Below are 18,285 nucleotides of genomic sequence, written 5' to 3' on the forward strand. Positions count from 1 at the left end.
ATACTTTCCTTTCAATAACACAAATTTTCCGGGCTCGGAAGTTTGTATAACTTTCACACACAATTTGCAAATCAATGTACAGAACAGTTAATAAAATAACTTACTTCTTTGGAGATATATTCCCCTAACATTCCGATTCTGTGCGCCAACTGCCTGAAGTCGACACTGACATCAATACTAGTACTATTAGGTTTCTATCACAGTGCATGCAAATGGTCACAGGAAATGTCTATGAGCTGAGACAAATGACAGGCTATGTAAAGATTTTCAGATGTTTTGCTTATAGGCTGATCATAGTAAAATCTAAAAAGGCAAATCGCTTATTTTACAGTAAAAGCCAAAATGTCTCTGGACATGCAAGTGTGGAAAAAAGTGAAATATTTTTTAAACTTCATTTTGAGGTAAAATATTATAATAATAATCTATCGTCGTTTGGGTAAGATCTGTCAGCAACCTGCGGATGGTCGTGGGTTTCCACCGGGCTCTGCCCGGTTTCCCCCCACCATAATGTTGTCCGCCGTCGTATAAGTGAAATATTCTTGAGTAAGGCGTAAAACATCATTCAAATAAACAAATAAATCTTTTGGGGCTTTGCTATTAGTTGTTGACGGCTTACCTGTGAAAATATTATGTCGCACGCGGCTGTCATTCCCATGCACACGAAAACTCCTGTCACGTTTAACATCTGAAAATAACATCACGTGATACCAAAGAAGAGACAGCGGTTAATTTCCCTTTCATGAAACCAAAGATAAGACAAATAATGCTAGAAATCACTGGCAATACTTGTCATTTAGAATTTGAATTACAAGAATAAACTTACTAGCATTATCCCTCACAAGTTTTGTTTGTTAAGTCCGTGAAAATGCATGCTGACGTTGACAAAACTTTAATGAGCATGAATTCAGTGAGAAAATATATTTTGACTACATATTTGCCTATTCTTGAGTTCTTCCGCAATAATTTGTACAGAAGTGGAAGAACCTCACCGATGTATGGAGGGCAACTGCGTCAAGTTCATTTTGTCCAAGATGGCCGCAAAACATGACGGATACAGTTGACATAAAGAACATGCAGAAGGAGCACAAAGCCTATATAGAAAACGGAAAAGGGTAGTGGTTAAATATGGGAGATATTGTACTTTATACAATGTCCCATCCGTACAAGAGCGTTTGCAAAAGTAACAACGGGTAATATCGTTAAAACTATATTTTGTTCGTTGTATGCAAGGAATATGGGAATATTTATTTTGAGGTTAAATCTGACAAATTTACTACATAAATATAGTAGGGAAAATCAATACGCCCGTGTAAAATGTAAGTCAGATGACACCTGATGCTTTTTTTTGGCTGGTCTCATCCAGGCATAAACCAGAGTCGACTTGTATTAAGCGCCAGTAACGTTACATGTACCAGAGTATCATCATCACGTTATGAACGAATCACAATGGCTTTTTAAAAGTAATTCTGCCTAAACCATAGCGATAGGAGAGTGGAAGTTATCACTTTTTAGACATTTACATTAAAATAAATACGTTAAAATCAATGCGTTAAACTAAAACACAAACTCCATGTAAGATAAAATGACAAGAGGACAGATTGTATTCGTTTACGTGTGACCATTTGACAACTACCACACTTTCGTCGTTCCCCTGGTTTTACTCTTTATGTTCTGTGGTAGTTTATCAAAATATTACATAACAAGATAACATATGAAGACAGACAGTGACAGTGTGATAACAACATTTTGAGTATTTCTAGACCATTGACGTCTAGTAAATTGCATTTGAGATCTCTGCGCTTGTTTTACCATATTTTGCTTGATTCATGGCTCTAGGTGAGCGTTAAATGCTAATTTTAAGCATATGCATGAACAGTTAGAATAAAACCCTAGCTGCGGTAAACAGAATTTCACCGGTTACACGTCACCGTTTGGCAACTATCCGACTGTCGCCGCTGCTCTGGTTTTATTCTCTGTGCTGCAGTCTATTTTATTCAGTACCAGACAAAATACTTGTCTTTTCATTGGACAGCCTCGGTCACGAGGAGGACATGTATATTCCCGTGTTCTGCAGCCGACATTATATATGTCTGCTGACTAGGTTATCTCCCTTTGTTTGCTTAAGGAAAAAGTGGTCAAATAAGTGAGGCGCTTCGCCTTTACCTCGGTCTTTTGCACTGAATTCGAAGGTCTTAAACAGAATAAATTTGTTACATGGCTACTCAGTGATAGAGTACGGAAATATATGCTGTCAGTAACGCCTCGCCTAATATGAGGCTTACTGCCACCATAAATTTCCCTACCCTATTACTGAGTACCATGTAACTAATGATATTTACGTCACGGTGGCAATTTTGCAGCCATATAGCTGCAAGATCACGTTATACCTTCACTGCTGCTCTCTATCCCGGTTAGGTGCAAGTAACTCTTTCTAAATGCCTGAATGCTTTTTAAATACCAGAGAGTGAGTAAACATCAACATCATCTTGAACGTCTGGGCCACCAGGGCAAAATGTGTGGGCTAGAGTACTTCAAAGTACTAGAGTATAAGTTATACGTATTAACAAAAATGGCAGAAGTAGGAGCAAAGTGTATCGAGATGTTTTTTTTTTATGCTAGAGGTGGTTACATACCACTGAACAGCCTAGTCTTGCTAGCTCTTTAAGCTCCTCCATAAAACCTGAGGGGAAAAGCCATTGAATCACGGAAATTTTCCTTCCACTCGGATCTTCACCAGCTGAAAAACAAAAACATACTGTGTTAATATTCTAATCTTAAGACCTTACAATTCGTCTGTAGTGTCCATCTTTAATTCGGTAAAACTATTAAATCGCACAAACGTGTCCTTTTTTACCTGTGGCTTGGAGGGATCCATATACCGGAATTTCTTTCGACACAGTCAATTTCGTGCCCATGTCTTAATTTCTCCCAGCAGTGCGACTCTCGCCTCGTGAATCTTATAATTCCGTTTTATACCTGACGATAAATGAATAATATACTGATCAGAGACATTAAGGGGATAAAGGAGGAGGGAGGTGGGATAAAAGGGGTTGTTTACATTTATTATTTATTTGTCTATTTGATTGGTTGGGGGCCGGCATTGTGGTGGGAGGAAACCGAGTAGAACCCAGAGGAAATCCTCTACCACCCACTAGTTGCTGGGATCGTTACCACGTACAGGGGAAGATTGAGCCACATTAGTACAAATGATTGACTGTAAGTGTTCGGCGGATGAATTCTTTAAAGTGTAATATGAACATACAATCTCCGTGTGGGTAGGCTTTCATTAAAATGATCAGTGCATGAATAATTTTTTTCAGTCATCACGATGCTACCTATGGCATTATATTTTTGTCTTTTATACCGTTCCTTGGAAATTCTATAATCCTGGGGAGACTCGCTTAATACACTTAACGCACTTGTACTTCAACATCTTCCCTATAAACTTGTGAAAATTCGATTCTCTAGATGTAGAACCTGTCGCCGTCTTCGGGTCTATATTCGAGGTTATATAGGTATTTATTTTTTTATTTATTAAGTCCAACTTATGAATTTTTCACTTAGGAGAGCTGTCGGTTTTATGGATAGAGGAATCCAGTATGCCTGGGTAAAAGCATTGACCCTTTGTCAAGTTGCTGACGAACGAATGACGTGCAGGTATATGCGCATGTTTTACGCATATCAATCACCAATCAGATAAATAAATAAATGAAATCAATTGTAAGTAACATCACTGCCACTTTTTGTTACCTATTTCTGCTTAAAGTGTAGTGCTTGGAGGGGGTATCTCTATTAATACTCTATAAGTATTTACTTGAACAACTAGAATAAAGTCCTAACTTAGGTAAAAAGAGGCCAGGTTTTTAGCAATTTCATAGTTCGACCATTGTCCATCTATCACAATGTGAACGCTCTCTGCTTTTACTCTCTACGCTTTTATATTGCACATCTGTTACAATTCCTATTTTAACATAGATACTTTTCTTTAAAGTTATGAAATTTATATTAATATGTTAGCACAAAACTTTATAAGGTCAGTATACCTTTTTGCGTAAGTCTCGACAAAAATTAGGATGTGACTGATCCACTGCCATCCCATAATAGGTTTTTAATCAATAGCTTTGAATATTTGATCAATTGTAATCATGACGAAATTCATTGAATGAACTAAAAAAAACCAAAAAAAAAAAAAAAAAAAAAAAAAAACAGAAAAAGGTCTTCCAGTAGTGTGCGTATGGTCTTGGGTTACCTGATTTTCTCACACCATAATGGTGTGCTCTATCCTATAATATATAATATTCAAGTGTACGGCGTAAAACACAAATCCAGTAAATAAATAAATAGAAATATACGTTATACGGAAGGTCCTTTTGGTGGTCATATTTATGACTCTTCACATTGGTTCAATCCAAACATGTATATGACTGAATTGAGCTTCCGAACTTACCTTAATCCAGATTTGTGTCTTCTCGTTCTATATAACATTCTCTTGTGTACCGGCAGCGATGGTTCCATGGCATGACGAAAACGACTGATCTCTGCACTGATCTGATAAACCTAGTCACCTTTGTGTCTTTCCCGCAGACTTAAAAGCCATGTTCATCACCCCTGTAGACAACATGCATCGCGCATGGATGACGAGAGGAGTGGTTATACATTAGACAGGGAGGCCACATGCGTGCGTCAATTGTATCAACATAAACCGCTTTGAGTTTAGTTTAAAAATTAATTGTGATGTTATTGATGCCTACACAACACTTTAAATAATTCTAGTGCCTATCACGGAGAGCCAAATCATAACCCCATCTGTGATTTGAACCATCACGCATGGCGAATAATCCTATATGCTTAACCCTACATTACAGTAAAGCTTACGATTGTCCTTGGCTTGATGGCGTAATCTTCTGTACCTATGAGCTTAGATCTTTGCTGAGCTTCATGTATATTAACGTACGTACGGGTGAACATGGTGGTTCAGTACAGGTCCGTTCGTTTCGAAGTGCAGAACATGGGCCAGACCTGTTCTGTAATAGGCATTAAATGGGCAATAACGTAGACGGCCTCGCTTTAAATGAAGCAAATCGGAAGCTTTGTGATGATGCAATAGTGTAACGACATTCTCTCCTGTCGGCACAAGCAGAATGTCTTCTGGATAAGTTCTCTCTGTACTTCATTTGTAATCCTGCCTCCCCGGAACGATCAAGTATTGTAAAACGGACGTGGCCCTGGTTAGTGCTTAAGTTCAGTTCAATTCAGTTTTTTATTCTTGACTTAAGCACACCTGCGTCTCATCTTTGACGTGCATATTTTAACAAACAGGATATGTGTATGTGAAAATAGTTCAGAATGTACGTGAATCATACCTGATTGTGTGTATTTGAGAATGAGCGACCAAACTGGGACATAAACCTGATCAACTCCTGTCAAGTACTATTAACTCGACATCAAAACAAGACAGCTACGCTTGCTTAGTTACGTATAGCATATATTATGATGGAAATAAGCTCTCTCATGCATGGATAATTCTCCACCCCCTGGGCATACTTCTTACATCGCTTTACACCACTGCTACCAATAGACCACGAGCACGTTGGCTTGTTTAGCTTCACCACCGATGTCCTCACGCGGACTAATGCTCAATATTTGTCAATAAAATTAACTGTTTGAGATATGTCCGTTAGAGTTAATGTTTTGCATACATTAAAAGAAGAAAGTGCGTGTGCATCAGATATTACAAATAATGGTTTACATTTTTTTTGTGTTTTCTGACATCACCATGATTCAGCGACCTTGGCGTTGTTCAAGATTTTTTGTAAAGATTTAGTGACACTGATGTAAAGCCGACATATAAAGAGCGGCGTAGTGTATGACTGAAGTTGGTATAGTGGCTTATAAGGGAGGCGAGGGGTAGGTTAAATCCAGCGGCTGGTTGACGGTTAGACATGAATGACCCTAAACACCACACTGTGAAGACACCCTATAGTTTTCTACTTACAAAATAATTTTACTTACCTAAGCAAGCAAGCCTCCTGTACAAGAGTCACACTCCTTAGACAAAATCAACACTTAGGAACGAATATTTTTGCATAGTTAGACTGAAACTTCAATAACGAGGCTCAAGGTAGGATATTACATTTTGTCCGCTAATTTTGCCGGAAATACTGCCGATGTGGAGTTAAACCCCAATCAAATTACTGCTTCTTGGTAAAGTTGACACTGTGTTAAATATGGTTCCGGTCTTTTTATTAGCTTATACTTTTGCAGTTATTCTTTTGAACTCAACTGTTACGCACGGACGCCCCCAGTAATGTATGTCATTGTGGTATATGTAATGTAAGGGCAGACATATATCTGGATGACAGCAAAGAAATCTAAGTGCATTGTGCACAAATGGCAGCTCAGCTGTGTCAGGGCACTACAACTTATGCCGCATGACGTGTATTGTGTATCAGCTTGTGTTTTCACCGATTGCATGCTGTACTTCTGCTAAATTTTCCTTTGTTTTCTTCACTAATTCAAGGCGAAATTAGAAAGTTTAAATGACGGTTGAATTTATTCATTTATTCAAACACATGTTCAATAATCAAAATATTAAAAGCCAACACATAACATCTGGCTTTGCGACTGTTAGATTATAGTGATCACCAGAACTATATAGTATTTCAAACTGTGTCACCATGCTTAGCACGTTTCTAAACAATATCTTATACATAGGATACATTGCTCAAAACGAAACTTTGGGCTTCACATCCTAACTGCTACGATCATCATGATGAGCATGAGTCTTGGTATCCTGGATATCAGTTTAGGAGACGAACGTGTAAAGGTACACACAGCATACAACGTTTAGAATCAAAACATGTACTAAGACTAAACGTATACCAAAGAACAGAACAGGACAAGTGTTTCACTTATTCTGGCACTGACGAACACTCGCTGGTCACCCGTCTTGCTAAAAAAAAAGGCTGGCTAAATTCGACTGATTACAATTTGTCTCACAGGTTTTCTACTTTCTCTGTAACTATAGGCATGCATTCACCTATATCTGGAACCATACATGTTTGGTGTAATGCACTGTAAATGTACGTATGGCTAGCTAGCAAATTATCCTCTTGAAGATAGCTGGGATCATATAACCAACATTAAAAATGTTGCTCTGGGCAGAGAGGTCACACTGCTCTGTTATTTTTTGTGGATTTAGCGTCACGTGAACTACCCACATCTCTCCATCTTCACGCCAGCTGAATTGCCCTCGTCCCTCTCTTCACGGGTTTACCGGACTAACGTTCACGATGCGTTCTTGTGCCATCTTGAGTTGCCTTCGTAACTGCTCGATCAACACTAGTTTCTGCAAAGGGCAGGGAAATTCAACCAGTTATCTTCGGCAAAAATAAAAGCAATCATTTTGAAAATAGAAAGTTTGATTTTTAATACGACAGCATCTGTAAAGATGACCTGAGGGCCAAGCATACCACTCAACACCATATTCATACTACGTGACTCTGTTCTGTGATACCTTTTTCGGTGGGTGTATAATTCTCACATTTTCATGCACAAGACTCCATTCTCAACAGATCATGCAGCAAATTGTTTCCCTCTTGTTATACAACCTAATTCTAGCTGAGAAAATCCCGAAGTATGGTTAATACCTCCCGGTTCTGCTTCTGTAGGTCGTTCAGGCGCTGGTCCAATGATGTGGTCGTTGGCAGAGTCGAAACCTTTGACACATGGTCATCCATCGGCCCCGTGCGGCTCTCTTTGAAATACATAATCTTAAAAGAGAAAGTAACAATCAAAGTTATACTAGCCACCAATATGGCGGTCCAGGTTTATGGTGAGTAAATGAGACATCCTGGTTCCTTTTAAGTAAACCAACTTAACTAACAAAGTGGCAACAAGGAAAACAAAGTATAAAATGAAAATGACCACAATAGTTCCATTCTCAAAATTTCAAATTTATAAATCAATATTTCCCGTACATCAATGTTGAATGGTCTACCGCTGGCATATCCCCCTGTCGATGACACTAAAAACACACAGCATTGCCCTGAATGATGATTTAATTAAGAGGCATACCTAAATTCATGGGCGGTACGTAATGGAGCAGATATACTAATACATCCACCTACAACACCCCCCCCCCCCCCCCTTCCTTCCCCCAAGAAACTGAACATGTTACCTTTGGGACGAAGACAAGACACTGAGTGGCTGTGGTACCGAATACTGTGATTCCGGATAGCAGTCCAAACAACAAGTTCACGTTCTCATCCACAAACACAGACACGAGGACAGCGAGAAGACTGAGCACCACCACATTGTAGATACTCATACCGATGTAGTGGGAGTCGTTCAGAGCTTGTAGCTTAACCTGAAGGATTAAATTTATTTATTTATTTCATGCCAAGTTAATTTAGTTAATTTTTCACTTATACATTGGAGATCAGTTTTATGGGTGAAGGGAACTGGGATGCCCAGGGTAAACAAGAAACTGGAATGCCCAGGGTAATCAGGAAACTGGGATGCCAGGAGTAAACAAGAAACTGGGATGCCTAGGTTAAACAGGAAACTGGGATGCCCAGGGTAAACAGGAAACTGGGATGCCCAGGATAAACAGGAAACTGGGATGACCAGGGTAAACAGGAAACTGGGATGCCCAGGGTAAACAGGAAACTGGGATGCCCAGGGTAAACAGAAAACTGGGATGCCAAAGGTAAACAGGGAACTGGAATGCCCAGGGTAAATAGGAAATTGGGATGCCTGGGGTAAACAGGAAGCTGGGATGCCCAGGGTAAACAGGAAACTAGAATGTCCAGTGTAATCAGGAAACTGGGATGCCCAGGGTAAACAGGAAACTGGGATGCCGGCGAAAACAGGAAACTGGGATGCCCGGGGTAAACAGGAAACCGGGATGCCCAGGGGTAAACAGGATACTGGGGTGCCCAGGATAAATAACGGACCTTTGGCACAGTACTTTCCCACTCAGGAGGTACAGATATGCACATGATAATATCTTAAATCACTTGCCGAAGGTTGATTGTTTATTCTAGATTATTTCCAGATTTTTATTTCCTCCTATGTTTGTATTATTCAACAAATTACAAGCCGGCAACGTCATCTTCAATAGTAAACTAAAACACGTCCACGGAGGGTGCAGTGTGGAACTGTAAACATCACTAATACAATCATTGCACAATCTGTTGATGGACGATTATATCCAGAGTATTGATAAACTGTTCAATGTATCTTTCTCTATACACTTTTTCTGCAGAGTTTAAGTATTAAATAAATTCGGATACATCAGAATTATATTCAGGCCATTGTTCACGAATCGCCATTCAATAACGTGCAAACTAAATACATTTGCATATGACAAGTTTTATTGAAGCCAACAAGTATGATGTAATATACTTACACACCATAATTCGCAAATATTTGCTCAATTGAGTATAAACAGTGGCCATTCTGTATGTTCGAGAAACAATTTGCTAAAAGACAGACTAACCTTCCTTGTCTCCCAGGCCAAAAAAGAGCCGAACAAAAGGAGAATGCCTTGAATAGCGTAGAGTACCCCGAGGAAGTACAGTTGATACTGTGATTCACATCTGTTTATTTGAGGCTGGTAGACGGTGTCGCCGTTATCTGCAATCTAACGGACAATAAGTCCAATCAGTTCCATATCGGAAAGCAGTTAAACAGGCCAGGATGGATATACGTGGACTAAATCAATCTGTGAGGTCTGTCTGAACAACAAGGTGTGTGTCATTCGCATTATCAAACTCATATCAGCAGTGATCTGTCTGTAAGGAATGGGCTATAAATGCGTGTGTCATTAAACCTTTCTGTATCATTGATAAATTTATGCACACATTGAAAAACAAGTTAATTGTCTTCGTAATTTAGATATTTAGAGCCAAACAAAAGTATATTACATATATATCGTGAACATTGTGGAATAAAAACAGAATAATTTACAACGGGTGAAGTAATTTGTGTGAGAGTATGTAGCATGTGCTTCTTATGGGTGGCAAATTGAAAGCAAATAAAAAAATAATGAAAGGTATCTTCACATGTATCATTACAGTAATGGCAAGTAGTATCTTCGATAATATTATACTTTAAAAGGTCTGCCCGAAGAGCGTTGAGTCCCATTCTCATTCTGCAGTGCTGGACAGATGAAAAGTTGCTAAAGTCATTATATAACGACATTAAATCACTAGACGTAGTAATAATTGATGGAGATAGAAATTTTTGAAGTTCTTTAATTGAAGAATAGCGAATATGGTTAGGTAAATTATTCCAGTCCTTAGTTGTTTTCGGGAAGACGGAAGATTTATATATACTGTTTGGCCTATTGTGACAAGCGACCTAGATCTCAATTTATTTTATTTTCAGATGTAATAAACTCAGTCATCTCTTCGGACAAAAATGTGTCATCAGCAAAAATATTGATATTACATTCAATGTTCACATTTATGTGATTTACAAAAATCAGGAAAAGAAGCGGTCCTTGAACGGAGCCTTATGGAACTCCACTTTGGATAGAATATATGTCTGAATCTACTCCGTTTAAACAAACTTTAATTCTTCTATCAGATAAATAATTCTTTATCCATGTCAGTAATGGGTCCCCAACACCCAACGGTCTCAATTTAAACAAAAGACCCTCATGCCAGACTTTATCAAAAGCCTTGCTTACATCTAGGAAAACTAAACACGTATCATTACCGTTATCCAGACTTCTGTATACATCGTGTACAATTTTAGTTAACTGACATATAGTCGAGTCGCCATGTTTAAATTCAGAATTATTCGATATTAGAAGGTTATGGTTAATACAATATTCATACAGGTGCTTATATACTACTTTTTCTAGGACTTTAGAGAGAGCGGGATGTAGAGAAACTGGTCTGTAACTTGACATCATGTCTGTCTCCCTTTTTAAAGACAGGGCATACTCTAGACAGTTTCCAAGCTGTTGGAAAGACTCCTGACTGAAGTGAGAAATTAAATAGCTTAGTGAGGTAAAGTGCTATATTTTCCGCTGTATTTCTGAGCATGAAATTACTAATTCCATCAGCACCAGAAGTTTTTCTAATATTTAGTTTGGACAGAAAATCAACTACTTCCCTTTCACTTGTTTGTATACAATTAAGGCGTTCAGCAGTATAATAGGTGAATGGTGGTAAAACTGGTATTACTGACGGAAGAGTTGAATGGCTTACAAAAAATCTAACGAGCTCATTAGCTTTCTCAGTATCACTTGATACATTTCTATCGTTAACGATTAAAGTAGGGATAGGTGGTTTCGCTTTTGAACCCAGCAAAGATATCATTATAGACCAATAAGAATTGGTATCTAAATTGGGATTAGAAAGTTTTCCCTTTAGTTTTTCACCATATCTTAATATTGCTTTTCTCTTACTGGTATTAGCTTCACACCTAGATATATAAAATCGAAATCTGTCTTCCTCTGACTTAGTCCTCTTAAATTTTTTAAAACATCCATTTCTTTTTCGTAATTTATAACGAACATCATTTGCCATCCATGGTTTATAGCTTGGTCGTATTGTTACTTGCTTATTTGGTATTGCTTCCGCACAACAAGATAAACAAGATTGTTCCCAACATACAGTTTATCATCTATATCTTCGAATATGTCACACACGGCTTCCCAGGGAGTGGTAGAGATAATTGACTGAAGCTGTATTAAGTCAGCACATTTAAAATCCCATATGTGTCCTTTACATGCTCTTGGTTTATCATTTACCAGAATATTTAAGGTACAATATACAGAAAAATAGTCGCAGAGCATATGAACACAGCGCACAAATGTACCGATATACATGTACTTGAAATCATAATTGGGAAAAGGATAATTAGGAGAGCCAGTAAATTTATAATAGAGGCTATTGATACACATGCAAGGGCAATTGTACTGGCTTTTATCTATGTGCACGTATCTATGGAGGGAACAATTTGTAGCCGGCTGCTGAAAGTCGTGGAAGTGCAGACATGCAAATTACTTCTGCACAGCCTATCGCACAAACAGACAGGAGCAAGGTGGTGAAAAGCTTGGAGCACGGAGAGCACGGGAAAAGATAGCACCGCATGGATTGCACAGGCTGTTCTGATGATTGTAACCTTACATCACTGAGAATCACAAAGCGACATGCCAAGACAGAAGTAAGGTGTGCTTAGGAAATTCGTGGTGTTTAAAGCTACAGTGTTCAGCGTAGCGCGAAGATTTGTGGGGAGGAAATTACAGGCCGGCTAGGTCATTTTCCTTTAACACTTGATATTTCTGGCCATGCTCAGTCTTGCGGTAGAATAAGTTGCCGTCATAAGACCAGGCAGCGAACACCCGACCCTCTTTCTTCCATTGAAGTAGATTTTTAAATAAACCATGTCGCAATCGAGTTAAGTCCTCATTAATGTACACTCCTGGATGGTCCCTTTTCAGTAGCCTTCTCGCGGAGATCAGCTCAGACCGTTTTCTGTAAGATACAAATCTTACAATAATCTGGCGTATCTCTGGCGAACCTATAAAGTGCGACCTGGATATATCTTCTTTACTCAATGTAACATTGATGCTTTTAGCTATCCTAATACTGCATCGTCGGTGGACTCTGGTGAAGTCGAAGTCCGTTTACCCGCAAACAGTTCCGACGGCTATACTGCTCAGCTTTCTCCCGCAAACATACATTTTCCGACTTCAGTTCTTGTTGTTGTTCATCAGATGATTTCAATCTATTTTCACTTCTGATATTTCAGCGTTGAGTTGGTTCACTTCTACTTGCAACTTCCAGTTGTTTAACAACATTTTAAAGGTCTTTTGACAAGTCATTTATTTTGAGCTGGCTTACCTGATAGCGTCAAGCAGAGGCTATATGGCTGTGATCATTAGCTGCTCGAGCCGGGTTTCAACCTTAGCTTCCAAATGTTTTACAAATGAAAATAATGACACCAATCTTTTCAACGGTCACTGTCTTCGGTATGTTAAGTTGGCGCACCTCAAACCTCCAAACTGGCTTAGTCACAGCGAACAACTTCCAATACATGCAAATCTTTTCAACGACCAAAATAAATTATGAAAGAGGTCAGTTAGCGATGGATTTCCTCCAGGCTCCGCCAAGTTTACCACATTCTTCCGAACAAACACCCCTCCCCACCTGCCATTTCCTCCAGGCTCCGCCAAGTTTACCACATTCTTCCGAACAAACACCCCTCCCCACCTGCCATTTCCTCCAGGCTCCGCCAAGTTTACCACATTCTTCCGAACAAACACCCCTCCCCCACTTCCATTTCCTCCAGGCTCCGCCAAGTTTACCACATTCTTCCAAACAAACACCCCTCCCCATCTGCCATTTCCTCTAGCCTCCGCCAAGTTTACCACATTCTTCCAAACAAACACCCCTCCCCCACCTGCCATTTACTCAAGGCTCCGCCAAGTTTACCACATTCTTCCAAAGAAACACCCCTCCCCCACCTGCCATTTACTCAAGGCTCAGCCAGGTTTACCACGTTTCCTCGGGGTTTTATTCGGTCTACCCGATTTCCTCAGGACAGCTCCCGGTTCATTTGAGAGTTACTTGAGGGTTCTACCCTGTATTTGTCACGCCACAAACCGACAGTCAGTAAATCAAGTACTGTATGTTGTATTGACTATAAGGTGTTTCTTTTGACTTCTCGTTTATATTCAGCTATCTGTAAGATCAGTCATACTCGCTACCTAAATTGCTTTTCCTCAGTGACACCTAACAACACAAGCTCTACACATCGATAAGATGGACGTCACTATTATTGTAAATAAATGCAGTTTATAGAATATTGTTTTCAAATACATAATGTTAAACTCCGTCAGCTTGTTTTCGAGAAGATTTCATAGTGTATTTTATTACTCTGATCTAAAAGCAGAAGTTAACAGTAAATATCAGTTACTGTGTTTTTCTTTCAAAGTCACAGGATAAAAATTGTACCTCTGGAGTGTTATTGTAGCCTCGTTTTTGCTGAGGGTCCACGCATTCCCATGCGACAAAAACAGACATGTTGACGGCAAGAAGTGCTGCTACCATTCCAAACAACTTCCGGTCTGTTACAACCTATAAGTAAATAGTGGCGGAAAGTATTATCGGGTTAACTAAATAACTTTCAGCCTGTGATTAAGAATTTTTTCATAATTTATTTCCATTCGTAATTCGGGATAAATCTAAGCCACTTTCTGTGGATTTTCTCGACATGCATGAAACTTGAAACCTGAAATATGAAAATGATATTTGCAAAGGTACACTCCCTAACAAAGCATTAACCGCTCACTATACTTGACCTCACTGTCGCGACTAGGAAGTTTTGAGCGGAAATCTTAAACTTAGCTAAATCCAGGCGATGAGAAAGAAAGTGATGTACAGGTGGATGTACATGTAGCCGTATTAGTTTTGCAATCATTATTGATGAATGTTAATTATGGATTCGCGAGAGGGTACCGAGAGTATTTGGAGTGGAGCTAAATGTAAAACTAACGAGTATACCGCACGAGGTCAAAAGGACAACCTCGCGGTTTTGATGTGACGGCAACATACAGGTCATAAGTAGAAGAATGACAAACATTACGCCCCCAAAAACCCATAAAAACCTGAATATATATAAATCTGAAATTTCGCAAAAGATACACACTTTACCTTTCGTTCTAGTTTTGGGTTTGTGAAGATAACATATACACGCCAGGTCTTGGAAAATAGACCACCAAAGGTGAGGGAAAATCCAGTCAACAGAAAGAGGGTTTTAATCTATCGGAAAGAGAAATTTACCACAATAGATGAATCATAAACAAGTGAACATAAAGTGAAAAGTACACAATGGGACTTCAATTAAGGTTACAAGTCCAGATTAACGGAGCGGATATTAATTGTACAATGGCGCGTGTGGTGATATATTCCTTTGTGTGGATTTTTTAAAAGAACAGAACTGGTTTCCGGCCATGTGAGAGGTCCGTTTCATGTGTATCATACGTTCTGTACAAGCAACATGTTTCATTTCCGGGATACATGTATCTCTTTGCCTTTAGAATTCCTGGTTGTAATCAGCAATGAGTTTGAAGCAAACTGTCATGGCATGACTTTGATTAAAAGCTTGGCCTAATAAACGCATACAAAAAAAGAAAAGATCTCAAAAATCGATGAAATCTGCCGATGAAAGCACCAAAGACACCATAACTCTAAATGTGTTATAAGTAATGGGGAGACCGTATTTCCCAATTTTCCAACACGTGAACTACATTTGTTCATATTCATATACGGAGTTTTCAACGATTTTTCAGGCAGTAGATATACGTAGCTTACCCAGCACATCTGTGCGACCTGACCATTAATATCTTCGAAAAAGACTGTAGCATAGATCACTGTACATCCTATTAATATAACGTTATTGAGCCGAGGCGAAGACATCTTGATAATCCTGAAAATAAATACGGAGAGCCTAATTTGAAATAAATATGCGAGGTCGATCAAATGTTAAGGTTAATCGTCAAACTGTAGTCTTGCAGATGTTTCGGATAACCCGTTAATACAGATCAAACTACTTCTTGGCTCATATTTGTCGTACAATATGCCTGATTTATTTCTTGGAATGCCATTATCGTTCATCCATAGATCGATTGATTCTGATTTAGCCAAGGTGATAAAATAAGTGCATGGATACAAAACGTATAAAAGAAAGGCTGGTTTTCAGCAAATTGCATTTCACTTTCTGAAACTATTCGAATGAAACCGGGGAACACCGTTTTATGTTAGTCAGCTGTCATTTTTACAACAGAAATAATAACCCATTGCATACAAGATAAAATACTTCTTCAACAGACATTTGGCGATGAATCAAGTCGGAGCTGTTATACTGACTGCAACTTATTTAATCAAAAACTACAATACATAAAATGTCTTCGACTAGAAGATAAAATAAACGTACTGATTTGTTGTATCTAATGCTTTCACCATTATTTTGGTCATGTACTCACGCCGTCTCTTTGTTGCAGACCGGAGTCAGTACCACCATAGCAGTAGTGCTCACTCACTGCCATAAAGAGGTCATACCTGTTGACTCAGCCAGCGCACCAAATCATGGCGCCAGGAGGGGCAGAACCAGAGTTACTAACTGGTCAAGTCTGAAGATCCGGCATTGAAGCAGAATTCTCTTTTTCGAAGTGAATGCCACTGACAACAAGCATTTTGCTTTTCATGTATTCAGATCAAGGCGTATTTCATATAAAAGTAATTTATTCCTATTATTCGGGTTCATATTTACCTTTGGTCTTTGAAGTATTGATTAAAGGCAAGAAATGACATCCCAAGAATAATTCCAATGGCAGCCAAGAGACAGAAGACGGCGAATAGAACAGGAGACACAAGCTGAACCTTCACTATAACCTCTACGGAATCGCGGGGTGGTCGACCAGCTGCAACATGATACTACATAGTTATTGGGCCAACATCAGCACATTAGTCAGAACTTGACGCTCACATCAGCATAATACTAAGTGACTATCTTTTTATAATGTGGCTACAAGGCGATAACTAATTTGGAAACAAACATACTCTGGTTGACGGTGTACACTTTATTACTGTTTGGCAAAAGTTCTAGGCAGTCAACTTTAAATTGTTTGACTGGGTCACTATAATGTGTAAGCTATATTGTGTGAGTCACTATACAGTGTAAGTTGTATTTCACTGCGTCACTATGCTGTGTAAACTGTATACCACTGCGTAACTATGCTTTGTAAGCTGTATCTTACAGTCACTGTACTGTGTAAACTGTATCTCACCGCGTAACTGTGCTATGTAAGCTGTATCTCACTGAGTCAGTATCCTGTGTAAATTGTATTTCACTGTGCCACTGTACTGTGTAAACTTTATCTTACTGTGTCACTATGCTGTGTTATCTGTCATTCTAGTAATTATACACTTTTACTCATTACATATTTCAAATATTGTAGTTTTCCATAGTTATTAATAACTGAGGTTTTCGAGTTTTCCTAATGGCTATAAACATGTACATTTACCTTTTATTTGATTTTGAATGCTCTAATCGAAAAAGTGCTGTGTTATCTGTCATTCTAGTAATTATACACTTTCACTCATTACATATTTCAAATATTGTGGTTTTCCATAGTTACTAATAACTGAGGTTTTCGAGTTTTCCTACTGGTTATAAACATGTCCATCTACCTTTTATTTGATTTTGAATGTTTTCGTCTCATCGAAAAAGTGCTGTTTAAACATGTTCTCGCCACGATTTGGCTGCAATATTGCCGAAGTAGCGTTAACAACAATCATTTATTCATTCCTTTTTAATGTGAAGACATATATAAACACATGTTGATGAGCCACAGGATTTGACCATAAATGTTCACTTTGTTCATTATGTTTCCCTCGCAGAGTTTTTTGATTCAACAATGAAAGCTTTATCTATTTACAGTACAGTAACTCATATTCCCGACAATGTAAATCATTAATAAACACAATGCTGATTGGTTAAGTAAATGTTATTTAGAGTCAAACAAGTGTCACTGTCACACAAAGGTTTGAAGCATTGACTGATTGTCTTTGTTTAGGTTATAACAGTAGACATATATAACGTACCTGACCAGGTGAGCAAAGGTGATGGGTACCATTCTATCTTACTGGCGTTAGTAGCCGCAGGGTTGTACAAGCCAATGGTTTCACGAATCCCCGCTGAAAAGACCAGAAATATGGTCTATATTTTCATCACAGTGTTTATATTCTAATTTAGATCAAGATAGAAATTCGAATTCGGATTAGAATTAAAATGCAAGAACCAAAAGTATATATATGGGCTAAAAAATAACATTTATAGCGACTCCAGGCATTACCTGCCTGTAAAAGTTGTGGATTCAGGCGACGGTGAGTCTCCTTTAAATATAACCATGACGCATATATTTGTATGCATGTCCTTCGATTTCCTCAACAATCCTTCATTTCATCGACTTCACACAATCTACATGAATTGCAAAGGACCTTAGAAAGTGAAGTGTCTACAAGTGGAAAAATTGTGTATTGTGTTAAATAATAATGACGTCACAAAGCTTTCGCTTTCACGTGAAGACTGTCCTTTGATGTGGGATGAATATCATAGAAAATAAGGCTATGCTATTTTCATCGTTTAGCGAACATGAATTCTTTTCTACAGGTAATGAATGCGCTTGTTCTTTAAAACGGCATTCCCTACGAATACCAAAATTCTGTTTCATTTCATTCCCGAATCCCATTTGACAAAACG

General features: G+C 38.6%; 1 protein-coding gene across 1 annotated transcript in view; it reads right to left on the bottom strand.

Annotated features, from left to right (window-relative positions):
* Nucleotides 1-2,701: 2,701 nt before the first annotated feature.
* Nucleotides 2,702-18,285, bottom strand: part of LOC135477596 (uncharacterized) — a 28,328-nt gene continuing 12,744 nt past the window's right edge. The window contains exons 6-15 of the mRNA XM_064757796.1: nucleotides 16,294-16,444; nucleotides 15,336-15,450; nucleotides 14,676-14,783; nucleotides 13,977-14,099; nucleotides 13,139-13,396; nucleotides 9,503-9,646; nucleotides 8,180-8,368; nucleotides 7,650-7,772; nucleotides 7,277-7,348; nucleotides 2,702-2,737 (exon numbers count right to left, since the gene is read on the bottom strand). Of these exons, the coding sequence (XP_064613866.1) occupies nucleotides 2,702-2,737; nucleotides 7,277-7,348; nucleotides 7,650-7,772; nucleotides 8,180-8,368; nucleotides 9,503-9,646; nucleotides 13,139-13,396; nucleotides 13,977-14,099; nucleotides 14,676-14,783; nucleotides 15,336-15,450; nucleotides 16,294-16,444 (1,319 nt within the window). The remainder of the gene's footprint in view (nucleotides 2,738-7,276; nucleotides 7,349-7,649; nucleotides 7,773-8,179; nucleotides 8,369-9,502; nucleotides 9,647-13,138; nucleotides 13,397-13,976; nucleotides 14,100-14,675; nucleotides 14,784-15,335; nucleotides 15,451-16,293; nucleotides 16,445-18,285) is intronic.

The sequence above is a fragment of the Liolophura sinensis genome, chromosome 1 (assembly GCF_032854445.1).
Source record: "Liolophura sinensis isolate JHLJ2023 chromosome 1, CUHK_Ljap_v2, whole genome shotgun sequence".
NCBI classification, from domain to species: Eukaryota; Metazoa; Mollusca; class Polyplacophora; order Chitonida; family Chitonidae; genus Liolophura; species Liolophura sinensis.